Below are 26,886 nucleotides of genomic sequence, written 5' to 3'. Positions count from 1 at the left end.
TGGAGCGACATCCCCTGCTTCAGGCTCTCCCTTCCCATCTCGGGGTTGGGGTTAGGGGCTCTCTACGTGGAGTGCTGTGTGTCAGCAGCCCCTCCCGCTTCTCACCTTCCATCTTGGCTACAGACCTCTGGGTCTGCCCCTCTCAGGCCTTCATCTTTCATTCAAACAGCTCCTGAGAAGTCTCCTCCAGGAAGTCTTCCTTGGCTCATTGGAAGCAGGGGAGGAAATTGTGTCCATCCCAGGTGATGTCGAGATGTACAAATCCCCAGGATTTCTAGGTCACACAGCAGTGTTTGGCTCTCCACTAAGTCTGGGATCACCTCCTTGGGGTGCACATGGTGGCCCTTCTCTCCTTGGATTGGTCAGTGTCTTTTTAGTCCCCCTGTTGGAGGGCAGCACTGAGGGTTTGCAGAGCCCAACACAGCTCTCCTGCAGCTGGGTGCATCGGGAAGGCGCTGTGATGATGTCATGTGGCCTCCAGCCTCAAGCCTCCCGCCTGGCAGCTGGTGGGAGGATCTGTCTGTTCTGGCACAGGGGCCTGTTCCACATGGAGGGCCAGGAACAGGCCATCGCAGTCACCGGGGTGTTCTTTGCCCTGCTGCGCGTCTCCCCTTCCCCGTGGAGATTCGGGTGTACCCTAGTGCCCAGGGAGAGTGGGCAGGCATAGACTTGAGTGGAGCTCCTCCGCTGTCTGGGAGGCCTGATTCTTCACCCTCTGCAGAGGCTGGCCTGCTGCCATAATGAGTGGTTCTCTGAGCCCCCATCTAGTTTGCATCTCTGTTGCAGACATGCCTTTGTGTGTCTTGGAGAAGAGCGTTGGCATGTCTGTACGTTCAGGTGTGGTCTAGGAACCTGGGGAGGCTTCTCGGGTAGGACCTTCCGGGGCTGCAGTATTGGGGGGAGAGCAGCCGGTCTGGGAGCAGAAGTGGCATTCTGGCTTCTTAAAACCAAGGGAGTACTTGGTTCAGAGCAGACAGTTGGCCTCTGGAGCACTCGGCAATCTCCTTTCAGCTCCCGTGGCCAGTGTGGTCATTGTCAGGAGTGGCCACCCAGGAAGGTCAGATGTGGAAGTGAAAAAGCACCTCTGAGCCTGACCCGTGGCCTTAAACTCCAATGGGATCTGGATCCTGATTTAAGGTGTCCACTGTGCTGGAAACCAAACTTGTATTGGGCACATGGCTTGCCAGCCCCTGGAGGCTCATTGTGGCCACAGATATCTCTGATGATGAGCAGCGCTGGCTGGCTAGTCCCTGTTAGCCAGAGCTGTGAGAGAGAGATCTGCAGATGGAAAGCACCGTGCAAGGTCATTCATTTTCACTTATAGTATTGATGGCATGCCTGCCGTGTGCTGGGTTCTGTCCTGAGCATTCTGGATACAGCAGTGAACAGGAGAAGGATGTTATCTGGGCTGCCCACGTGGGGCTTCCATTTCATGGAGGGAGACCATCAATAAGCCAGGCAAAGGTGTGACTGCTTATGTGACAGGTCCCATGGAGACAGATAAAGCTGTATTAAAGGAGATAAGTAATCCAGGAAGGCTTCCCTAAGGAGGTGGCATTTGAGCAGAGACTCATCTAACCTACACTAGACTTCTGGCCCCCAGGAGTGGGAACCTTAGAATGTTCCATCTGAAAGTAGCTACGAATCATCTTGCTAGAAACAAGCTGAGACCTAGTGAGGTTAAGATGCCAATTCACAAGCTAATGACATGATACAAAAGAGTGACAACCTTAGGCCTTTCCCCAAGCCAGCTGACCCTCATACTTTGAAAAACTGGTACTTCCAAATCATGTTTATTAACAGTAGTAGATTTATTTCCTCATTCGTGGCTGGGGTGGGGGACTGGGAAACAGAAACATCTGTAAGCGCCAGTCAGCCTCCCAGGCACGGGCTCACCACCTGGAACTGGTCTTATTCCTATCTCAGCAGAGATGTGGCCCTGTTTGGGTAACCACAAGCCTAGCACACCTTCTCTCCATCCTTCTGAAATAGCTTCTTGAGGGGCTCTATTGCTACTTTTTGGATTCCATCTGGACCTCTCAGGCCTGCCCACTTGATTTGGGGGGCCAGATGCCTTTGGGTGGGAGAAGGAGACCCTGCCGAACCCTCTGATGAAGGGTGGTAAGGCAGGACTTACAGGTCCCGGGGCTTATTTTAGAGAGAGAAACCCACAGTTAGGTCACAAATCCAGCTGTGACCCACCTCTCCCAAGGACTGTGATGAACTTTAATTGGCTGATAGTTTTCATCTGGAAGCAGGCGTCTTGCATGAATATGAAAGGAGCTTCTGGTGAAGTAAGACTTCATTAATCAGCCTGTTAGGAGCCTGGCGTCCCAGTATTCTGGGGGCTGGATAATTTGATACCTACTGTTCTGCTTTAAGCTTCCAAATTAAAGGCACTAGATTTTCATCTTTTTTTTGCTAAGTATTGAAAGTAGTATCTTTTCTATGTGTTTTGTTTGCCTTTAACTGTTATGGTGTCTGGTACATAGATACTCATTTATTTTTATTTAATCTGTAAAGAAACACTACAAAATGAGGTTATTCCCACTTTAGCATATGAGGGAATTGAGGCTCAGAAAGCTAGTAAACTAGCTCAAGGTCACATAGTACTGAGGAGCTATGCTGGGTGCAAAGCCAGGTCATTGGCTTCACAGTAGTGCATGAAATCTTGCATCTTAACTTTGACCTCTTGCCTGCTCTTAGCTGCTGCTAATATGGAAATACTCTAGATTCCTGACTTCCATTTATTTTTCTGTTACAAAGTCTGCTGCATTTGTTCCCCCAGGAAAGAAAAACAGATGATGCCAGAATTTCTGATTTTTTTTAAGTGTATTATTGTGAAAGAGAACACATTTCAGAGTAAACAAAACAAATGTGAGTTTCAGTGGTTTTCCTCCTTTAGATTTTTTTCCCTTTAAATGATTATGTTAAATCCTTGTCAGTGAAATCCCAGGAAAATCAACTTTCCACGTGCCTATCCTTGCCTTTCTGTGCCAGGGCCTTAACAAATATGTGTCTGGCCACTCTGATGCACTTCACACAGGAGAGCTTGTGCACACAAACGAGAGCCGCGCGCAGGGGACCTCAAACTATGGAAGAGGGTCTAGAAAGTGGGAGAAAGCCAAACCATTTTCCAAGAAAAGTGAGCTAAGACATAATTAGGGGCTTGAGTGCTGCCTCAGAATCGAATAATGCCTTCCAGCCTTCTGTAAGGCAAGTGTGGTGAACGGCATGGCAGTGTCATATATTTTGCCTAAAACACCTTGCTGTCCTTGCCATCAGCAAGACTCCTCCTGTGACAGGAATTAGACTTATCCTTTGTTGAGCACCTGCTCTAAGCCTTGCTTCATGTCAGGTACTTGGCAGATACTATGTTTTGATCCTTTAAATGTCCCCTAAGGTGCAGATGTGGCCATCCCGTTACCAGATAGAGAGATAAGCCCACAGAGGTCAGATGGCCTTCGAGGCACACTAAACTTGCCTCTCCCTGCTGTAGTGGTCCCTTCTACCTGTCCATCTAACACTGGATACTCGGAGGGCAAAAGGGAAGGATACCTTTATCACTGGAGCCTGGTGCAACCAGTGGCATTTGGCAGGTTCTAAGTAGTAGTATTGAATGGCTGGAGGCAAGATAGCTTGTCCACATGGGTACAGTGGTGAGCCCATTAGATTCTAGAACTCTCAAGTCTCCATGACTGCTGCCCTGCAGATCAGAAGTGGGGTCTTGATTCCATCTCATTGGTTAATAAGCTGGATGAATGCAAAATGACGTGTGCCAGCTTATGTATATGCAACATTACAGCAAAAGATTGGAAGTAACCCCGATACTCATCAAATAAGGGAAATGGTAGCAGGTCCACATAGTGGAACACTGTGCATGTAAGAAACCAGGAAGGTTTTTGCATACTATATATAACACAAACTTCATGGAAAAGAGCAAGGCAAAGATCAATATATAATATGCTAATTTGGGATAAAAGAAAAATAAGATTCTGAATTTGTATATGTGTAAACAAACTCTGAAAGGATACTTGATAGTTAATTGGACAGGATGGAAGGGAGAATGAACTGTGTATCTTATGTTTTTTGGTTTTGAGACCTTGAGGATGAATGTGTTAATTACTGAAAAAGAAAAAAGAATGGAAATGACTTCAGCTGTTCTATGTATCTGGGCTTCTGTCTCCCTATCTGCATCGAGGCAGTTTGATTAGATCAAGGCTTCATCTGGATGGCATGTTGTATATGTTGTGTATCTCTGGTTTTCATGGGCTTTTCTAGGAGCTGCTGACCCTATCCTAGTCTGCAGTCCCTTCTTCTGTTGGTGGCCTGGACCTGGATCAGCTCAGGCTGTTGTTAGAGAAAGCCTGGAATGACACAGAGAGCCAGGAACCTTCTTCAGAGGAGTCAGACCTGTTCCTGTCCCCATCCTGGGACTTTATCCTCCGAACATTCTGCCCTGATGTGACTCTGTTGGTTCTTCCCCCAAAGTGAAGGATCTCCGAGAAGAGAGACTTTTCTGAGCATTCTGGCAAAGTGCTACCGTTTAATAGGAAGGAAAAAAAATGGCAGAATGTTTTCCCAGGTTATTTTTATGCTTTTCAGTTCAGCAAACATTTATTGCTAGCTAAGTGCAAGGCAGTGGGGGGAAATCAGAGCTACATAACACCTCCTCTCAGCTCCCTGGGGTGCCAAGTTCTGGGTACAAAACTTGCTTGTAAAATTCCTCCCTGTACCCTCCAGGACAGCACGGTTTACCTCATCTGGTCCCACAGAGACCTGTGGGATTTTTAGGGATATTCTTCTCCCCATTTTACAGATGAGGAGATTTAAGTCTCAAAGCCACACAGTTCTGAACGGTAAAGCCTGGAATGAACCACATTTTCTAACTACTTCTTACGCACCCACACACGCATAAGCAAACCTTTCTGCCATAGGATATTTCCCAGGGGTGTAGCCAAGGCGCATTTCTACCTGGAAACATTGAGTGAGCACAATCCTGACTAACGCTCCTTTTTTCCTCTAAGGAAGAGCAAGAGAAATCTCTGTCTTATGGTCAGGTCTTGAGCCTTACTGCCTTTGCTGTGGTTCAGACAGTTCTGCCTTCTGCTGCTTGTTAAATCCATCATCCTTCACCAGTTAGGTGTAGAATGTCCATGGGTGTGCACGAGTGCGTGTGACAGTGGCTTTCTTCCCACCACTCTCCTTATCTTCCCACAAATTCTGTTACCACCACCTGTTGTTCTAGCTGTTCCCCAAAAGGACCAAGCATGTCCCCTGCTCGGGTTCTTTTCCCAGGCTGTTCCCTCTGTCCTCTCTTCACTTGGCTTCAAGTTCCCAATGAAAACTCAGCTTGGATAGGCCTTCCCTGGTAGACTTTGTAAAGTTCACTCTCATCACGATTGTGGTTCTTTCTTTTTTTCCCCTTTGTAGCATTTATATATGTTGTATATGGACATATGGACTTCCCAAGTGGCTCAGTGGTAAAGAATTCACCTGCCAATGCAGGAGACATGGGTTCAATCCCTAGTCCAGGAAGATCCCCTGGAGAAGGAAACGGCAACCCACTCCAGTATTCTTGCCTGGGAAATCCCATGGACAGAAGAACTTGGAGGGCTACAGTCCATGGGGTCCCAGAAAAGTCAGACACAACTAAGCAACTGAGTAGCAACAGCAAGTATAGACATACACATATAGTGGCTAATTATCTCACTCCCTGCTAGATTGTAAATCCATGTACTAGGCACCCAGGTTTGGCCACTGCTGTCTGGGCATTGCCCAGCATCTGACAGATACTCTGTAAATATTGTTGAATGAGTGAATCAGGCCTAAACACATAATGCTTCTTTAAAGAAAAAAGAATTAAGTAATAGCATTTTAAGAGGTGAAAAGACCTGAGGCTCATCTCTTTGCAGAGCTTCGTTACACAATATTATTAATTCATTTAATAATTGTTCAGTGCTGTTTATGTGTACAGTTCTTTGCAGACAGTCACTGAGCAGCCTCCAATGTGTACGCATACAGGGACGGGGGACTCACTGATTTTTTTTTTTTTTTTAGAGCAGCCCTTTCTTTTGTGGGACAGCTGTAGAGATTTAAATACCCTCTTGTGTTTTACGTTGGGCTTGAAAACTGCCTGTTTGTAATTCCTGCACACTGATCGTGGCTCTTGAGCCACTGGAGAACACAGAATAAATGTACTTGTATTTGCATAGGACTCTCCTTCAAACCGTTGGAGAGAGTCAGCTATCATGAGTCTACCTCGGCTCTGGCCTAAACATCACTGGTTCCTTCCATTGTTCTTCCAGTGTCACGGTTTTCAGAAGCCTCCCCACCCTTGTCGCCTTCCTCAGGTTTGTTCTGCTTCAGGCATTGAAACTTAAGGTTTGGTCCCGTCAGAGCAGAGTGTTCTGGGACCCTTTCCGAGGACCTTGGTCCACCTGCCTTGTTTCTGTCAGCACAACCTGGGACGGCCTTGTCTGTGTTAACCACCTTGGCAGGGACCTTCTTTATGGGCTTCTGATGAAGAGTAAAATCTCTAGGCTCTTTTTTATTTTTTTAATGTTATTCTGTTTATTTATTTTGGGCTACATCAAGTCTTGGTTGCAGCATTTGTGCTCTTTGTTGCAGTGCCTGGACTCTAGTTGTGGCACTCAGGCTCAGTAGTGGCGGCGCACAGGCTTAGTTGCCTTACAGCAAGTGGGATCTTAGTTCCCCTACCAGAGTTTCAACCCAGGTCCGCTGTATTGAAAGGCAGATTCTTAGCCACTGAACCACCATGGAAGTCCCTAGACTTTTTTTTTCTTTTTACATTGTCTCTTTGTCCAGCCCCCCCCAACTGTTCAAGAATCATAAAGGTTTTTAGGTTTTATTTTGTCTTTGTTTTTGGCATTTTGAGATTAAAGCAGCTGTAAATCGATGAACAGCAGCGAGTTCAACCTGTACTGTACTTTTTAAAAATGCAGTCAATACGGGCAAAGTTCTACCACCAAGATCAAGGTGAAGAGGATGGAACTCTGGAAGTAAAGAAAAACCCACAGAGCCTTTAACTTTGCTCTCTGCTCTTTTTGGCTGCCTGTGTCCTTTTCCCAGTGTCTGTCTGTCTGCTCCTCTCCCTCCATGTTCCATCCCTCCCGCCTCCTCCCATCAGCCCCTCGGCTCCCATTCCGTCCTTGCTCTTCCGTGCTCCCCCTTCCAGCTAGTGGCATATAGAACTAACATTACTCCTTAGCATTGCCTGCACTTCCATCACCAATATTTTTACCATAAGCACTTAATTTCCAGACTAAGGCAAGCTGCACATGCCACATTTCTCTAAGGGAGAAAGAGATTAGATCGCTTCTTGTGTGTGACCCTTGGTTAATTTGCTTTGCGGTATTGGATAGAGAAAACTTTCGGTCCTCAGCCTCAGGTTTTTTTGCACGATTGGTTCTCATTTCTGCCCAAATCAGCGGTTTCCGATTGGTGGTTGGACACGAGGGCTTCCGTGCCTTGGTGTTTGCTCGGCTCCTGTCATTGCCAATGCTGCTGTCATTTTGGTAGAGGTGGCAGGGAAGGAGGCCAAGGTCGAGGGCTTCTTCTCCAGTCTACTGAGTCTCCCCCGCCTCTTCTGCCCTGCCAGCCCTCCTGGGCCACGTGGAGAGGCAGGCCAGGCACGGAGAGGGTCAGGTTCAGGCCTGGGGCTCTTTTCCTGACAGCTGTTCTCTTTCTCCTCCTCTGTTTCCTCTTGCTTCAAGGAGATCACCATGGAGAAACCTGCGACTTTGGGGTGTGGGCCCTAAGTTAGGAGGATAAGAATGGTCCAGGGTTCAGTTCCACAGTGGGCTCTGTGACCCTGGGTAAGTTGCAGGATTGGTTTCCACCTGGCTTTGTCAGTTGCCCGAAGAGCTGGATTAGATCCAGTGGTTTCCCAGTGATGTGATATGGGTCTTTTGGTTCTGCTGGAAATTAGGCAGAGGCCCATACAAGGGCTGTGGGAGGTGTCCAGGCCTGTGTCTGAAGGTGTGGTGTCGTCTTAGATAGGCTGTGCTGCTCGCCTGGGCTGGGCAGGGGCTGTGAACTGCCGGCCTATGGATCACCGCGTGATGAAGCTGAGGAAATGAATTAACTTCTGTTTTGCAGACCATTCATCCACCTGGTACCTGGGGGGTGGGTAGCTGTCACTGTCCACACCAGACCCATGGCAGAGACCCTAAGCTGTGTTCTCTTTTCAGACCCTGCTGACTGAGGACTCAGTGGGATTTCCACAAGTGGTCCCAGCCCAGCTGGGCTCAAATCCCTGGAAATTGGTTTCGGGGGCCCAGGAAGCCATTTTTGTACCTTTTGTTGATTTGCCCCAGTGGAGTTAGCCAGGTGCTTTGCTTTCAAAAGTGAATGAAGGGTCAGAACTATTGCCCTCCCCTACTCCATCCTTTCCTCTCAAGTGACCCAGTCCAGTTGGACGACTTAGCGCCTCTGGGCGGGGCACCAGCAGGGAACACCAAGACCTCAGACCTTAGCAAGACTGTTTGGAGGAAAGACCACAGGAGGAAAGACGGCCAGGCATCCTGTGGCCGAGCTGCGGCTCCCTGAGGACCCTGGTGGGTGGACAAGGAGGGGTTTCCCTGGGGTGGGATCCAGTTGCCTGTGGGTTCAGTGAAGTGTAATACCTGGGGAATCCCTTTGTAAAGTGTAACATGGGAAAGAAACACCAGGTGGTGTCACTGCATTTGCAGCAAGTCAGGGAGGCTGGCAGCGGGTGAGGCAGGGACACACCTGAAAAGAGGCACAGGGTTTTAGTCAGAGTCATTGATGGTCAGGGGGCTGGGGATCTTCCTCTGGATTTGACACTTGACTCCCGTGACCATTAGAGGCTTTTGGACAAGGAGTGACAGGACTTGATGTGATCAAAACAGCATTTTGGGAAGGTCGTGTCAGATGTACCCCTCTGCTCTCTGGGCCTTGCTCTTCAGTCTCCTCGGGGTCTTCTGTTGCACAGGCCAGTGCTGTGGCTCTTGGATAATCATGGATGTCATGGTTGTTTTATGAACCACAGGACTGTAGAGCAGGCCGAACAACTCCATGAGTTGAGATGCCTGCTCCCAGCTGTCCTGTAAGGTGGCAGGCATCAGACGGGCGGTGCCAGTCTCCCACATTGGAAACCCAACCAACACCTTGAGCCCTGGGGGCTGTTTTTATGATCCTGGTGTGTTTTAAGAGACAACATGATTGATTTTAGAATTTCAGTAATTATCCAGATAATTGCCTGGTGGCCCAGATTTCCTTTTTGGCATCTCAGCGATGAATACTGGGCTTCTCTGGCCCATAAAATCTCCTACCTCCTTTTGGGGACCAGTGACTGAGTTTGGATGTGGGTTAAGACTAAAAGTGGACGGACCCTCAAAATTTTGTAATTAGAAGAGATCCTTGTGTCTGTCTGTCCAGTGTGTGAATTAGGGTACCACAGAAGCCCAGAGAGTTGGACATGACTCCCCTTGGGGCATACAGCAAGTAGTGGCAAAGTGGGCCCCAGAGTCCAGGTCATCAGATTTCCTGACCAGCATCCTTGGCACTATACCTCTGTGTTTCTTGCCCCCCTTCCTTCTCCTGGTCTCCATTCAAACACAACCCGGCAGGACCAAGCCGTCACTGGGGTCTGCTTCCAACTCCTACTTCTCATACCTTCCAGTACCCACTGAAGGTAGCAAGGGACAACTACTTAAAAGATGCAGCCTGCTAAATTTTCACTTGATCATGTCATTTACCAGTTCTAAAACCTTCATCTCCCCCTGTTCCCACTGCACTGTCTCCCCACCACGTACACACATTCACATACCCACACACACTAAAGTCAGACCCAGCTTGACTCCTCTCCACTTCCTCTCTCCCAAACAGCCTTCTGGGCCTTCCCCGCCGCCCCCCCCTTCTGGGAATTGTTCACTTGCTCTTAAATTAAGCATGGCTAGGTCAAGGCATGGACAGTCAGGAAAGGCTTCCTGAAGGAGGTGGAACTGACTGGCTGGAAGGAAAGAGTGAGGCTTAGAGGAGGAAAGCAAAGGCTTAACACAAGAGAGGGGCCGCTGCCCAGCCAGGCCCCTCTGATAAGCCCAAAGCCCAGGCCCTGCACCAACTGCGCCAGTCCTCCCTTTATCGCCCTAAGCCTGTTCTTCTGACCGGGGAAGCATCTGCAGTGGCACCAGCTCCTCTGTCTTTGCCTTGCCGAGGCAGAAGCTGAGTCCTCCCCACGCTTGGGGGAGGAGGTAGGAAGCCGGTTCCAGGCGGCGAGGGAGCCAGTCACAGGGTTTATGTTAATGCAGGCCCTCCCCCAGCCAGCGCTTAGCCTATTACCCGGGCCCTGCCGACAGCTTCATTAGTGGCGCAGCGAGCCTCAGCCTGCCTTCCATGGTTCCCTAAAATAATGATGGCGTCACCGACTTCCCGCGGCCATGTGCTCCCACCCAGTGCCTTCAGAGCTCTATTGTAGGAAACAAACAAAATCCAGAGACCTAGATGCTTTTTTCTTAGAGAGATTTTTTTTGTGTTAAAGTGAGGTAGGACCCTGCCCCTTAGTTAAGAATTTAAAAGATCTTTATGTGGTGTGGAGATCCCAGTCTTAGCTACCATTGAGGCTGCAGAATAACCTCCTGTTGGCAGAAATGAGAGAGCTTCATGGTTGGTTCCAGGGCCTTCCACTGGGGACTGTGATTTCTGATCAGAGCAGTGGTGTGCTGTGGCAGGAGAATCACCCAGCTTGGGGTTCCTGGGCTCTCGGCCAGCTCTGAACCTTACTGCTTCCTCTAGAAAAAAAGGGCTAAACTAGAGCAACATTTTGAAAACTATGGGTCACGTTTATTTTTTTTTTAATGTAATAGAAAAGAATAATTGTAACAGGGTTAAGTTTTGTTTCTGTGTGTGTGCATGTGAACACACAAAAATATACGTGTGCTGAGCCAAGGTGTCGATGTATTTTTTACTGTGGGTTGTGGTCGGAAAGCCACTGACCTAGATGATCCTAGAAGGCCTTTCTAAGCTTTTGAAATCAATGTCCAACTTTTCTCCCAGAGCCTGACGGTTCCCCCATGGAACCTGACTGATTTTTGCAGGTTTTGCCACACTGATTGTTAAGTAAAACTAGAGATTTTATGGTTAAAAGGATAAAACCACAATCATCTATCATTCCTATGGAACACCTCTGGGAAGAAGCCCCTTTCCCTGCTGCCTTGGTGTCTTAGGTTGGCCTTCAAGCTAGAAATGGGATCTGCAACAGGGGATGGCCCATTTAAAAGCTGACCTATTTAAAACCCACGAGCACCAGAAAAACACGGGGTCAATCTGATCTAAGTCTTCTTCTGTTGCAAGGCTGGGACCTGAAAACTAGATTGGTCAGGGACTGACAAAGTTGAAACCAAAGCTACAAATATTTGTTGCATGCCCATTTGGAGAAAGGAAAGATCAGACTTCGAGGTGAGTGGGAAAAACTAAAGAAAACAAGGTGTAGCTATAAAATCCAGAGGCCTGTCTTCGGGGCACACCATTCTCAGCTCTCTAGAATATGGAGAGGCCTTCATTCCACGGAAGGGCCCTGCGGGCAGCAGAGGTGACTCAGAGCTGCAGGCCTGCCTTGACACCCATTCTTGTCCCTTGGCCATGGACACAGCAGTGAAGGTGGCTGTGGGTCAAGGAGAAGGCAGGTGGCTTTTTCCAAGCTGGGGGTGCTTTCCGTGCATTATTTCATCTAATCCAACCCCAGGTGATGGCACTATTGTCGTTGGAGGAAACAGAAGCTCAGGAAAAGTGAGGTGATGAGTTTGCGATGGGAAATTTGGACTTGAGCCAGGTCGGTCTGCCTCCAGAGCCTACCTTCTGTCCATCTCTCTATGTTGCCTCGGGAAGTGCTGGGAAAATAAAAAACAGTCCTTTCTTGAGCTTCCTTCTCCCTGGTTCTAGCCTTCGGAGGGCTTTGCTTTAGGCCCAAGCTGTCCATTTAAATCCAGGCCAGCTTTATGGGCATGTGGCCTGTGTGGTCACACAGGCCCCACGCTTAGAAGGTCCTTCCCCACTCTTGGGTTTAATGCGCTGCTGTCAATGTCTGGGGATTCTTAACAGTTTTTGAGCAAGGGCGTCTTCCAGCTTCATTTTGCACTGGCCCCTGCAGATTATCTGGCCAGCCCTGGCGTTACTAGAGTGCCTCCTGATTCTTGGTCTTGCTGGGTCCCTCCTGCCTGTGCTTAGCATGCCTGTCCTCTCCGGGCAGAGGCATGTGAAACATGCACCCTGTTCCAGCCTCGGGCCTGCTACCTGGCACACTGGACCGGAGTTGTTTACCGGCCGTCTGTCTCCTAGCCTGCCACCACACCTCCTGCTGGCAGGGACCCCAGCTGTGGATCATTACTGGCTCTGCGTCCCCTCCGCTGCTTAGATGGACAGTGTCACAGGAGCTTGCTGGGTGGAGAGAGGGGGTTTCTTACGGGCAGGAGAACCTGCATGCAGAGCACCGGATCAGTCAAGAGGAGGGTGCACTGTTCACCGAGCTCCTCACGGGGCTTGCCTGGCGGACACAAAACACACCAGAACACGTTGTTATTGTTTATAAAAGGGAGGGCTTGTTCAACCTGTGTCAGACCAGTTGCACTGTTAATTTCACAGTGGTTTGTCTCCCTTTGCACGCCGGCACCTAGTGCACGCCCGGCACGATAAACAGGACATTTGTTAAGCAGTTGCTCGGCTGTCCGCTCCCCACTAGGCTGATTACGGAGAAGGACAGTCCCTGACCTCTAGGAGGATCGGGTGCTTAATACACGATTAAATGATTCATGCGGCAGCTGCCCTCGGTGCCCTGGGATGCTCAGAAGCGGGTGATGAAGGTTTCCTGGGGAGGGGCGCTTAACTCGGTCTGTAGGCAAGGATGAGAGGTATGGTGGGGGGGCAATGAAATTGGAGGAAGTTGGCTGAGGTTGAGAGTAGAAGGCCTCCTTAGGTCAGTTTAGGACCTTGATTTTTTTTCCCAGAGGTGGCGGGAAGCCAAGAATGTTTTCTAGGCCAGAGTTTGTGCTTTATAGGCTAAACAGATATCATTGTCCCTTTTCTGCAAGGTAGAGCCTGAGACCTCAGGGATAGAGTCAGGGTCATTCAGCCAGCTGGGCCGGGCCTCCAGGTGGAGGTCTGTTCCCAGTAGTCCAGCATTCCTGCTGTCACAGAGACCCCATTTGGAAGCAGAAGCAGACCTAGAGTGACTTAGACTACCATGAACAGGACCACATTGCTGGCAGTAGAGAGAAATGGTCAAATTTGAGAGATCTGTGAAGACAAGATTTCACAGTTTTGAAACAAGCAACGGGTTCTTCCTTAGAGTAATAATGTGTTCATGTTTATCATAGACGGTTCAGCTCCCCTTGGTGAGAAATGACTGCCGCGTCTTGCTTTGGGGACACGTTTTTCAGGAAATGCCAGAGCCGGGCAGTCTGATTTCTTAGGAACCTTCAGTGCCTCCCTGCTGGCATCTCCAGGGGGACCCGAGTATGAATATGCAGACACCTCTTAGGTGTTAACACTTGAGGAGTGAGCCAAACCCTCCTGTGGAGGGTTGTCATTGGGGTGACTGAAAAGCTCCCAATAGAAGCAGAGCAAGTCCAGTCGTTGGTTCTAGAGAGAGTAACCACATTTTGGTATTTTTAAACGGCCAGTGGAATTGGGAGAGAGTTTAAACCCAAAGTACAAATTTTCAGTTTAATTTTAACTTTGCGCTTAGCTCACACCCAGGGTTTGGCAGGGGGGAATGGGCCTTACTTTTTTTTTTTTTTTCTGTTTTAAGCAGAACACACCCTGGATGTAACAAGGATGTTCTCTTCCCATGGAGGAAGGGTTTGCAGCAGCAGCACTAAGGAGAGACGGGAGGAAGTGGGCTGGAATTGCGGCAGGATTTCTAAGAGTCAATTTAAGGAAGCTTGGGGTGGGTTGGACGTTTGAAACACGCCCTGGAGCTGTAAGAAAGCGCGGCCCTGCATGGAGGCAGGAATGGCTACCCTGCAGGGCTGGATGCCATGCCTTCGACAGGTCAGCTGTTGGACTGGACCTTTTGTTTTTTCCTGTTTGGTCCATTACAGACACATCACAGTCTGCTTACCTGCCATCTCCGATGTGACTCATCACCCCACAAAGAAACTGTGGGTTTCCCCCGTGGTTTGGGCTTTCTGGTAATATCAGCAACCTCAGGGTGTAAGCCTCAGCCCACCTACCCCACCTGCTTTGATCTCTCCCCAAACTGTGCTGAAACCCTGCCAGGAAGGAAATGCAGAAACCGTGGGGATCCCAAAGGCCCCACAGACCTGGAGCAGCCACCTGGCCTTCCAGACACCACAGGCTCTCCCTCCCAAGTGACCAGTGACAGGAAGCAGCCTTTTGTTCCCTGGGGAGGAGCGGGGTCTCAGGCCCCCGGCCTTTCTCCAGATCCTTGCTCCTGACTGCAGTGTCATTGGAATGGGGGCTAGGTTAGGTTTTGTGCTTTGGTTACCGAGGAAGTGTAACCAGGGTGGGGACAGCTGGGAGTAGCCCCCATCCCGCCAGTGGAACAGCTAGAGAGGGGCTGAAAGGGGTTTAGGTGCAGTCAGGGTAGTTTGTAGGATTGAATTTGGGGGTCTGGGAGAACCTGCGCCCTGCTTGGGAACAGCAAGGAAACCCTCCTCATCTGTGGCAACACTGACCATCAGGGTCTGTTCCTGCAGCTTTAGGATCAGTGGTTCTGATGCTGTACAATAGGACAGCACCCAGGAGCACCTCATGGGGCGATTATGAGGATCAAATGAGGCAGTGCCTGCAAAGAGAGTGCCTGCTGAGGGCTCAGAAAAGAGCCCTTGATTGTTGTTAATAAAGAAACAATCATTGTTGTTAGTAGTGGTATCTTGCATGTTGTCCCCGAGAGGAATGGCTACCTGTTTGGGCGTGGTGCTGGGACTGGAACCTTGGGTCTGTCTGGAGAATTCCCAGGCAGCACTGAGCCATTCTGGGAAAGAGGCAGACTTCCGGAAGGAATTCCCTTGACTCTGCAGCACCACCTCCTGGCCCCCTCCTTACTAGGCCTCCTCCTTGGCTGATGGCCATGAGAAGAGAAGCCCTGACCCATCTAGAGAACCACATGTCTGAAATCTTTGAAGGTGGACTGGAAACCCTCCTCATATTTGTCTTTCTATAATGGAACTTAAAGAATTCCCAGGGCCTTTCAAGGAAAGGAGTGACTGAAGGAGCCTAGCCATGTGACCCCAGCAAGAACTGCCCATGAAGGAAGTAGCACTCCCTCCCCAGGACAGTTGATCTCCCTCTAATGCTCCCCAAAGGCCTGGCTTCCTGGCTCTGCACTGACCTCCTGCCCTAGGGCAGAAGGCCTCATGGGGTTTACTCCCCATCTCTTGCAGGTGACCTTGAGAAGGGGGCTTGACCTGGACATCTGTCCTCCCCTGAAGAGTGGGAAAGGACTTAACTTCCCCCGTCTCAGATCCAAGGGAAAGGTGGGCCTTGGCACCGGTGCCTGGCTGAGAGCTTGCTGGCTCTGGATAGGAGCTGCTGCACCTGGCTTCGCCCCTCCTGCCAAACTGCTGCTGTCCTGAGTCGAGCAGGCCACCTCTCTCCACCAGGGAAGAAGACAGCAGGGCACCTGCAGGGCGCTGTGGCCCAAACAGGCCCTGAGCTCTCCTAGTCCGACCTCTGGCAAGGGCAGACTCCCTGGGAGGGGCCCAGCAGCCTGCTGTGGATTCTCTTCTCCCATGGGGACATATGTCCCAGTGATGCCCAAGTAAGAGGACCACTGTGGCGGACAGTCACCCTGGGCAGATTGGCCTGCTCAGAGGTGGAGCAGCCCTGGACAGTGGCTGGTTAGGACAGGCCTTGTTCGCTTATCCAGGAGGAAAAAAAGCTGTGAGGGGCAGGAATGATAATGCAGGACTGCTGTCAACAGGACAGGCTTGTACCGCGTGACCCATGGGTGAGAAATCCAAACCTAGGGATGGAAGTCCCAGGGAGCATCAGATCCAGGCAACATCAGTACACGTTTCCTGGCGGCTGCAGAGATCAGGCAGGTGGGGGTGCAGTGTCAAGCACCAGGTGCAGCCAGAAGGGATCACCTTTAAGGCGCCCACCATCCATGGAAGGCTGGGGAGCAGCTCCCTATCAGCTCAGGGCAGGAGTGGAAAGCTCTGGGCATCTGGTGGCAGGCCAGGCACCCTGGCATCCCTTGCTGACACCCCTGGGTCATGGCAGGCCTGAGAGCTGATGACTCTTCCTCAGACTGTCTCCCTACCATCTGTGCTGGACCCTGGACCCTCTCTTGTAGCCAAATCTGCCTTTTAACAACCCAGTGAGATGGTAGCTCTTCATCAGTTCTTTCTCCCTCATTCGAAATAAAGGGCTTAGGGCCCAATTTCTGGGTAAGAAGATAAGAGAGGGGATCTAAGGTCTCTAAACAGGGCAGAACCACCTCCAGGGAGTTAGGAGGCCTGCAGGGCCACAGAGGTACCTCCAAAGACCAACTTCTGAACATTGCCAAGCTCAGGATTTCTATGTGGGTTCATCCTGGGCTTGTGGATGTCCATTCTCTTTCGCATCAACTCTCAGGACCTGAAGAGCAAAATCTAGAGCTGTAGTATTCCATATGGTGACTTTCATGTATCTCTTTGCACTCTGATTGATTAAAGCTGAATAAAATTTAAAACTTAGCTCCTCAGTCTCACCGTACCAGCCACATGTGACTAGTGGCTCCTCTCCTGGATGGGTTTCCATTGCCACAGGAACTTCTGTTCGACAGCACTGGTCTACAGAATGGAGAGTTGGCGGGTCCCTGGTCTGCAGCCCTTACTGTGGGGCAGGCCAAGCCGGTGACCAGGTGATGACTGCCAGGCTGGGTGGGCTGGCTCTGACTGTGGTGGCAGGATTGGGTTCAGGGACATCCCAGGACCCATCCACATGCAGAGGGTCACAGACTCAGAGGTGAAAGGATGGTGGAGACTGAGGAGGGAAAGTAGTAGGTAGGGGGCCTCAGGAAGGTGGTCAGGCTGGGACCATGGCAGACACTGAGGTGAGGGGCTCAGAAGGAACAGCAAGGCCTGGAGGTTCCCTAACAGCATTGTGGCTGGTGCAGTGGAGAGCCTGGGGGCTGAGGTGCGGCAGCAGGGTTGGAAAGAAACTCCCAGCCTTGCTGTCAGCAGTGGGGTTATTAGATCTGTCTTCTCCAGTCCAGCCAAGACTCCTGTCCAGAAGAGCACCCTGGTTCTGCAGCTCTAGTCACCCCAGCACCTCTCCCCACCCCGCCTCAGTGTTGCTAAAAGCAGAGAAAGACCAGGGTGGGCACTGGCGCTGCGAGGCTTCCCGGTCTGCCTCCTGTCCTCCCCCCATCCCTGGCCACAACCCCTATTCCTCACCCCGGTTGAATCACAGCCTCCTTCCCTTCCCAGGTAAAAGAGCTCGTCCTGGACAACTGTCGGTCGAATGAAGGCAAAATCGAAGGCCTCACAGATGAATTTGAAGAACTGGAGTTCTTGAGTACAATCAATGTCGGTCTCACCTCAGTCGCAAACTTACCAAAGTTAAACAAACTTAAGAAGGTAAATAGAGTGGAGGCGCAGGTGTGCTTGGGAACTGGGCTGGGGAGGAGGACCCGGTCATTTCTCCAAGTTGAGAAATAAGTGAAGGGGGGCCAGGGCGAGCCCCAGCACACCTGCCCCTTCCCTGAGCTGACTCCCTTCCTGGCCTGTCTGCGAGGAGCTGAACGCCTGAGCCCAGAGCCTTCATTTTAAGAGTCGTTTCTGGTTTTTCTCTCCCTGCCTCTTTTAGCTTGAACTAAGTGATAACAGAATCTCAGGGGGCCTGGAAGTATTGGCAGAAAAGTGTCCGAACCTCACGCATCTAAATTTAAGTGGCAACAAAATTAAAGACCTCAGCACAATAGAGCCACTGGTGAGTCATTGAGGCCTCCCCTCTCCTCTGGGGTGGGAGGGGTTGATACCAAGGAATACTACTTTTGCATTTGTATGACATGCTTTTTGTGTTTAATTACGAGGTAGAATTCTGCTTTGTCCATAGAGAAACTGAGGCCTCGAGAAGTTAAGAGAGCTTGACCAAGAGGCTGAAGGATGCTGTAGGACCCAGGTCTCAATTTCTAATCCTAGTGCTTTTCCTCTCAGAGTTTCCACTCAGCTTTGGAAACCCAAGCTGTTATTTCTTTAGGCTTAGAGCCTGGCTTGTGCCTTTCATTGGGGAGAGAGGAGCCATCCAGGAACTCAGCTGACCCTGAAGGTGGCTGCCTGTTTTCTCCTTGGGTCACTGTTCAGAGGCTGGTGCTTCTGAAGGTGGGTCGGTCCTGATGCAAGTCCCCTGGGATGACAGAAAGCTGTGTAGTATGGGAGCCCCATGCACTTCTCCAAAGGGTATAGAGAAGAGTGACTCTGGTCAGCAATCCTGGCTATGATGGTGACCACGGACTCAAAGACCTGGGCAGCATGTCCTCCTTTGCTTGTCCACATAGAGCTGAGCACACCCAGATACACTCACTAGAAAAGGGCAGGTCATGGCCGGAATAGCAATTTCTCTGTTACCCATATCCAAAGGACTGTATTCACTTGACTTTAAGAAAATCAGCTGTAAGATGTACCATTGATTAATTTTTGATTAATCATTGATTTCTATTTTTTGAAGTATAGAAATACTACTGCATTAAACTGACACTTAGCATAACTATATACATAAGAATTACTTCATAAGTTGGTCACCTTAGAACCAGGAAAAGGCCATAAGGGTATTTGGCCAGGTTTGCACCTTTCCCTTTTCTGGGTATAGAGGCTGGCAGTTGGGTCATCTCTCAGTTTGGGTTCTTGTCTGAAAAGCTTTCCTTGCACTTTGTGGATACTTGAGGGCCTGGTTGATGTACCTGTGTGGCAGAATGGGAGGCTGGCATTTTTCCTCCAGACTCAGGCTTTACCTGCCCATCTGTGGCATGGGGTCAATTACTAGAATAGATTTCCCACAGAACTTTCTTTTAGGACTTCTACTGATCTCCTAGGGGAAAGCAACTCTATTTATCTAGGTAGAATCCTCGATTTCATAATTTTATTATAAACAGAAAAAAAATCTTTGAAGTTCTGTATATGTGTGTTTTGGGAGGCATATGGAGACTGTGTGTATGCCCACGCCTAGAATACCCCTTTGGCCTAGAATACTCGTGCTTTTGTAGTTTCTTCCCTGGTTATCGGTGTGATGATTGTTGCACCAACACCTGAGAGTGGGGAATTGCCTTTCGTTGGGAGAGGCGGGCCTCACCCACCCAGCCCACAGCCCAAACACCCTCCCTACCCTTGACCTTCTGCTGAAAATGACCAGGTCTCAAATCACGAAATCTCAAGAGAATGACCTTGTTCCTGACATTGACCTTGAGGGGCAGTAGTTTTAATCACCAGTTAGGCCTGGCCCCACTGGAACAGGGACTTGGCCTGAGGTGGGATACCTCCTCCTGGAAGATGAGGGAACTGGAAAGATGTAGCCGTTTCTTTCCAGCTGTGTGATCCTTTCACTTCCTGGGCCTCAGAATCCAGCCACCAACAAGTGTAACATGGACTAGAACCCATCAGTTAAACCCATTGGTATTAAGTACTGTGGACAAAATCTGGATCCTTCATTGGTTTTTCTCTTGTCTTTTTTGACAGGCAGTATTGCAGAGTGTAAGAACACAGGTCTGAAGTTGGACTGCCTGATCAAAACCCAATTTTCTGCCCTCTGCTTCCTCTTCTATAAAATGAACTAATAATTATTTCTAGTTTGTCGGTCTGATGAGGATAAACTGAGTTAATACACAAAGTGCAGTATTAATTGCCATTATTATTATTCCCTGAAGGAGGTAGTTTGCGTTCCTGTGGCCTTTTCAGTTACTCTCTGGCTCCTTAGACACAGGGCAGGCTCCAGAGCTCTTGGCTTATGCACCAAGAAAGCCCCGGGTTAATTTCAAACTTGTCAGTGTTTTGGCAAAGTGTTGGCATTGGGTGAGGCTTTGAAGATCCTCAGGGCCAACCCCCCATCTTTCATATGAATGAACAGGAGGCTCCCCAGCCAGGTGTGACACAGCCAAGCAGAGCCAAACCAGGGTTTGCTCCTCACCTGTGAGTTCTGCATGCTGTCTCACGTCACCCCCACCTGTCTCCTCATCCCACTCACTGTCTGACTTCGCTGTTTCCTTGCAGAAAAAGTTAGAAAACCTCAAGAGCTTAGACCTTTTCAATTGTGAGGTGACCAACCTGAACGACTACCGAGAAAACGTGTTCAAGCTCCTTCCACAGCTCACGTATCTTGATGGCTACGACCGGGACGACAAGGAGGCCCCCGACTCAGATGCGGAGGGCTACGTGGAGGGCCTGGACGACGACGAAGAGGATGAGGACGGTGGGTGGCGCCAGGGAGAGGCCAGGCCGGGTTTTACAGGGGGGCAGACAGGGCGTCGCTGGTCCCTGAGAGCTGTTGACCTCTTTCTAGAGCTGTGGAGGGGAGCAGGCTGTCTGCTTTATTTACTGCTGTCGTGGTCTGTCTCATTGATTGACACCCCTATAATAACAGGCCCTGAGCCCAGAGACACATCTGAGGTTCTCCAACTGCATAGTAACTCCTTAGAAACCATCTGAGGGACATCCCTAGTCAGGGAAATAAGATCCCACATGCCTTGCAGCCAAAAAGCCAAAACAAAACAGAAAAGATGTAACAAATTAAAAGACTTTAAAATTGGTCCACATCAAAAAAAAAAAATCTGAATGCTCCTTTCACTTTTTTTCCCTTTTCCAAAGTCCTCCCCAAAATGAGATCCTACTGTGTCTCTCTAGTGTGACACTGCTCTTGGATTTGCTTCCGGGGAGGAGATGAGCAGGTGGAGGGAGGTGGGGCAAGGCCTGAGGGTCCCCTCTCCTCATCTAGGGTCCAGTGGTGGAGGTGACGTCATGGCTGGAGAGATTGTGGGGCCCCCTGGTGGCTGCCGCCCATAGGACCACATGGCAGGACCTGGGGGGTGAGGACTCAGGAGCCCCAGGGATCTTGGAAGCAGAGGAGGTTGTAGGCAGCACACTGGGCTCCCTAGTGGTGCAGTGAGGAATCAGGGACTTACAGGAAGGAGAGAAAGAAAAGGAGGGAGGACCTCCCGTCTCATCTCCTCTCCACGCTGCCAGCTCAGTGCCACTTCCCTGCAGGCCTTTGTGGCCGAAATTGAGGGTTGAGACTTTGCTGAATAATTCACAGATGAGAATGCTTTTCCCTTCTTAGGTGGGAGTATTTTACTAGGTATTTAGAAATCCTGTTTGCCTTAGTTTGTTCCATCTTGTGCTGGGACAGAAAAGTCTCAGGTCTGGAATCCTGAGACCAGGCTTCTAAGCCCAGCTCTGCAACTGACTCCTTGTGTGACCTTGAACAAGTCACTTCTCTCCTCTGGGACTCGGCTTCCTCACCTGTAGAGTTTGGCTCGATGCTCTCTCTGAATGATTGACTTCTTGGCTTTCCTGGGCCCTGTAACTTGGCTCCCCAATCTGACATTTTCTCTGCCATCTTAGCCTCCATGTGGGATCTTTCCTTTTCAGAATACTTGGGAAGAGGGCTTACCTTTGAGGTCATTCTAGGATGCTTATCTTTTGGATGACTTCAGGATGTATTCAGTCACATTAAAGCATCCAGGCTGTGAGCTGGGTGGGTGTGGGAGTTGTGGCCCCTACATCAAAGAGTACATCTCCTGTGCCAGGCCCAGCAACCTGGGGCCTGGACTGTGGGAAAGAGGGATCAGCTCACCACCCCTTTGTCCTTGTCCCCATTTCCACTCGCAGAGGAAGAGTATGATGAAGATGCTCAGGTAGTGGAAGACGAGGAGGACGAGGACGAGGAGGAGGAAGGGGAAGAGGAGGACGTGAGTGGAGAGGAAGAGGTAAGAGGCTGGGCTGGGCTGGGGGACCATCTCTTGGAGTCCTCCTTACTTCCTTTGCTGCGTCTGAATCGGTCCCACTAACTGCCTCACCGATTGGCCTTAGCAGCCAGGAGCCCTGAGTGTGTATTGAATCATTTTAGGGCCTGTTACTGGGCTGATTTGGGAGAGGCAAGCCTTGCAGTCAGCCCTGGAAAAGAAAGAGGGGGTTCTGGAGGCCAATAAGGAGGGGACTCTTCTGCTGGGACAGCCTGGCATTTGTTTCCATGTGAGAATCAGTTATAGAGTACACGTCCCCCCTTTCCACCTTTTTGCATTCTTGTGTTAATTCAGATACTCAGTGAGCACTTACAGTATGCTCGGGAAAAATCAGGGACTGCCTTGAACTGGTGCGTAATAGGATAAGACACTGCTGGATTCCACATCAGAGGGTGGCAAGGGCCCCCTGCACACAGCGGATAAAGTGCCATTATCTTAACACACTGGCCGGCATTCTTTTTTAACAAGGTCTGGGATGTGTCTGTGACAGGGTGCAGCCCATTTCTACCACTTGCTAGCTGTGTGTCCCTGGGCAAGTTTCTTGACCTTCTGAGCCCATTTCTTCATAGGTGTCATTTTACAGCTGGGTTGTAAGTAGGGATCAACTCACTGGATTGTTAAGAGGATAAAATAATTTGTAAGTAAAATCCCTAAGGACAGGGAGTGTTTGACCACTTACTATTTTAGGCTTTCACACCCTTCAAGGTCCTGGCTCTGTGTGCCTGGTTTTGTACTTGGATGGATGTTCTGAGTCTTTCTAGAGCAGAGTCATTTTCCCTAACTTTTCAGCTTTCTAAATCTGATTGCAAAAGTTAGACGGAGAGAGGTTTAAAATGGTGACAGCACAGACAAGGTACCTGCCTTCTCCCTTAACTTCCTGTCTCTCCCCATCAAGGGCACGGACACCTGCCTGCCACACAGACCCACTCAGGTGGGACCTCCTGGCTGGCCCCTTATGCTGAGGAGAGGCAGCTCAGGGTCAGAGGAAAAGCTGGTGACGTAGGGTTGGTTCCCCCCAAGCAGTGCTGCTGGGTGTCTCTCCTGCCCAGGTGCAGGCTGCTAAGTTCACCTCTAAAGAATATTGTGTATTTTAAAAATAGAGACAGCAAAATGGGCTCCCCCGCCCAGGACAGGGCAATAAGGCATGTTGGCTAATGGCCTTGCTCTTCCTGTCACAGGAGCCTTCAGAATGCAGAGGATTTTTTGTTTTGGGATTGGGTGGTGGTGTTGTGTTTTTTTTTTTCTTCTTCTTCTTCTGTAATCTCATTGACCATCTGCAGATTTCCAGCTTCCAGTAAAGGAGCGCTTACACACACACACAGTCTTAGCAAACAGACTGATTAAGGATCTATTTGGTGACATTATGAAAGGATATTTCCCTTGATAAAAAGAAGTCTATTGCCAAGTTCTTTTTAAACAATGGGTTGCCTGGTGCTTCAGGAACAGTATTCATGCAGATTCAACTAGCCTGGACCCCCACGAGCAGCATAAAGTGTGGTCCTGGGTTGAGGGTGAATTCACACCCCTTGGTGAATCTCAAGAAGCTGGAAGTGATTTTCTTCGAGGCGGGGAGAGGGGAGGACATTGCATTTTTCCTCTTCTCCAAGTGATCCAAGTTTGCAAGAAAGTGAAGGGTCTGGGTAGGGTGAGGCTGGACTCACCCACAGAATCTGGTTGGGGTTTTCCCTTGAACCAAAACTAGATTGAGGGCAGATGAAAGTTTGGCCTACTTCATGTGATGGAGAGTCGGCGGGGGAGCTCGTTCCCCTGGGAGGGCACACTGCAGAGCCACCCGAGTTACAAGGACTTTCAGTTCAGGAATTCTTAACCTGGGCATAGAATCCACCCCTACTCCCCATTCTTGCAGGTTTGTATGTGATATGGGTGTTTTCTGGAAAGGGGGTTCAAAGCTTTCTACAGGTTCATAAAGGTGGTCCATGATATAAAAGAACCTCTGCTTTAGATTCACCTGACCAGCCTTGGGGGTGCTGAGAACCTGGCCCTCACCTTTCTGAGCTCAGTGTCAGGGAAAGTGGCTTTTTCCCCATGTCCCGAGGCCAGGGCATTCCTAATATCCGATGTCATCTTCTCTTCTAGGAGGATGAGGAAGGTTATAACGACGGGGAAGTAGACGATGAGGAAGATGAAGAGGAACTTGGTGGTATGGCAGCCTTTTTACTCTCCGAGGGTAGCAGGCTAACCCCTTCTTTCACAGTAGATTGCTGGGCCCTGAGGACATGGCCTCAGTTTGCCAGGGACAGCAAAGCGTCCTAGACTTGGGATCCCTGCTTTCCCGGCGGGTGGACAGAGTCAGAGGCGAGATCCGTGTCTAACCTGAATGCCTTTTCCTTACTCTTCCAGAAGAAGAAAGGGGTCAGAAGCGAAAACGAGAACCTGAAGATGAGGGAGAAGACGATGACTAAGTGGAATAACCTATTTTGAAAAATTCCTATTGTGATTTGACTGTTTTTACCCGTACCCCCCCAAATCCCGCCCCCCGAAACTTATTTTTTTCTGATTGTAACGTTGCTGTGGGAACGAGAGGGGAAAAGTGTACTGGGGGTTGTGGGGGGAGGGAGGGTAGGAGGGGGTGGAATAAAATACTATTTTTACTGCCACTCTTTATTTTTTTCCCCTAATTTTTCTTTGTGTCTGGTTCTGTCCCTGTAAATGCAATAGCTGAGTACACACAAGTGAACGTTTGTTCCTTACCCTCAAAGAGGACGATTTGGAGATCTCTGACATTTCCTGACACTTCCCAAGTCTCTTGAGTTGATTGGAAGGCCAGGGCTGGCCTCAAGTTTGGTTTCTCAAAGCCCAGGAGGGCTGAGCACCAGCCGCGTCTTACCTCTTGTTCCAGATCCCATGATTTTCACGTTTCTTGGGCCTGCTAGAGGCAGCAAGCGCCTTGGCTTGTAAATAGCAACCTAAAGGCGAATCTTGGCACTGGTCGGGGGACCTTCCCCGTCTTCCATCCCCTTTCTCTTCCCAGACGGTTGTGGGCTTTGCTCTCCTGAGAAGACTCTGATGTCACTCTTGAGTGATGAGCCAGAGAGCTGGAAACAGCAGGCTTCAGAGTTTAGGAGTAAAATGGATTCGGTAATTCTAATTAAAAGAGAAGAAGCAAACCCTCAAACTTCAACCTCTTTCAAAGATACAAAAATACAAAACTGTCCCTATCTTGTTCTGTAAAATATTAGGACGCTTTGTTTTACAAAATGACAGGAGAATTCTTCTGCGTGTCCTGCTCGGCCTAGACCATTTTTACAAACCTAGGCACGGGAGACGCTGCATGTCGGCTGGGTTTTTTTTTCATACACCCGAGCACGGAAAAACTTAACACAAAATTGTATTTTCTTACCTAGTGGAAATCTGAAATGACTGCAAATTCCTAGTGAATGTACAGGTTTGCTTTCCTGTCCCTCTTCTGGTTTGCTTTCCAAGTGATGTGTGACTTCCTAGCCCATGTTTCATCTGTATAAAAGAACATCTGCACCGGTTTTCCTCCCTCTCAGAAGAGCCAAACTTTGAGTTTTATGTCTGTTTGTCATTGATAAATTTCAATAAATCTTTTTATACAATTTTTTTGGGGGTGGCTTCTTTGAGTCCAATAGGCCATTGGTCCAAGATGCCGTCTGGATAACCTGCTAGCTGATGGGTGTCAGGGGCGGGGGGCAGGAAGCTTCACATTGGTTACCTGATAAAATAGTTTTTCTTATAAGATTTGTAACCTGATATACTAAGTTTGGCTACTTTGGGTCTCAACTCAATACTTGGTGTGCAGTCTTCATTAAAGATTTGATTTGGGCAGGGAAGTGGGGGGGGGTTAAAAAGATATAAAAAGGTTTATTAAACACCAAAAAGCCAGCCTTGGGACCTTATTTTTAGTATATTTTGTTGTTTTGTTCAGACTGTAAAAAGAATACAGGAAAACCAAAGGAATGTACAAAACAAATTTGTTTTTTTTTTCATTTAGTGTTTGATAATTTCTCCCTCTAAAGAGGCTTCAAAAGCATATACCTGAAATGCCTTGCAGTAGTCCATTAATTTACTTATCTAACCAAATGGTAAGATATTCAGGTTATTTTCTACTTAACCACTAGACATTGTGTTACACTTTTTGTGGATTTCATAGTCCAAATGCTTAGGAGTTGTCGTACCAAAAATTGACATTTATAAGTCTCATGTGCAAGGTTCTGTGTTTTCCAGAAAGATCATACCACATACTCTGGTAGTTGATACATACACACATAAATTCATTCTCCGAAGATCATACCACATACTCTGGTAGTTGATACATACACCCATAAATTCATTCTCCGCCATAAGGGCTTGAACCTCACAGCAAGCCCTAGATCCTATGCAATTCCAGCAGAAAGAGGTGCTTCTCAGGAGAGACTGACCCACCCCACCCTCTGGGTGGTGCCCAGATACCTACTGCCCCCTTCTTCGGAGCAGATCGACATTTTCTGGCTCAGGTGTAGGTTGAGGAGGTGGCCTCCCAGAGGCCAGGTGCTGTGCCTGGCATCAGGACTGTGAGGATAAACTGGCCAGGCGTGCTCTGCCTCCCAGAGCTAGTAAAGGAACATGCGAGTGGAGTGAAATTCAGAGACACGTAAGCCTGGTCTGCTTTTCTGATATTGACCCCTTCTATGAGGGCTTTTAAGAATCAGTTAATTTCACATAGATTGGAAATAAATTGTAAAATGGATGATGGTGGGTGGGTTAGTGCCGATGAGAACCAGGGAGGAAAACCTTGTCTGTGTCAGTCATATTAAGCAGTCACATCACCCCTTGAGATAAGGTCTTACTGTGCCCATTTTACTAATGAGGAAAACAGGTCCAGTAACTTGGAGGTATGAAGAGCAGGAGGCAGGGTGAAACCTAGGTCTCTGGGCTTAGTCATGTATGGCAAGTAGGAAGAGGGAGCTCAACCAGAGGGAGAG

At 49.2% G+C, this 26,886-nt stretch overlaps 1 protein-coding gene across 4 annotated transcripts in view; it reads left to right on the top strand.

The window, feature by feature from the left end:
* ANP32A (acidic nuclear phosphoprotein 32 family member A) overlaps positions 1-25,524 on the top strand; it is a 38,356-nt gene extending 12,832 nt beyond the window's left edge. For 2 of the 4 annotated variants that reach the window (XM_081511929.1, XM_081511931.1), the window contains exons 2-7: positions 17,418-17,567; positions 17,797-17,919; positions 20,193-20,391; positions 21,807-21,904; positions 24,038-24,101; positions 24,302-25,524. In XM_081511929.1, the coding sequence (XP_081368055.1) occupies positions 17,418-17,567; positions 17,797-17,919; positions 20,193-20,391; positions 21,807-21,904; positions 24,038-24,101; positions 24,302-24,363 (696 nt within the window). In that variant the 3' untranslated portion in view covers positions 24,364-25,524. The remainder of the gene's footprint in view (positions 1-17,417; positions 17,568-17,796; positions 17,920-20,192; positions 20,392-21,806; positions 21,905-24,037; positions 24,102-24,301) is intronic. The other 2 variants (XM_081511930.1, XM_081511932.1) reach the window with 2 other exon arrangements.
* The last annotated feature ends 1,362 nt before the right edge of the window (positions 25,525-26,886 follow it).

Source organism: Giraffa tippelskirchi, chromosome 7, assembly GCF_054371585.1.
Source record: "Giraffa tippelskirchi isolate mGirTip1 chromosome 7, T2T-mGirTip1v1.2.pri, whole genome shotgun sequence".
Lineage (NCBI taxonomy): Eukaryota > Metazoa > Chordata > Mammalia > Artiodactyla > Giraffidae > Giraffa > Giraffa tippelskirchi.
Note: the sequence above shows the minus strand (reverse complement) of the source record. Positions and strands in the feature narration are given on the sequence as shown.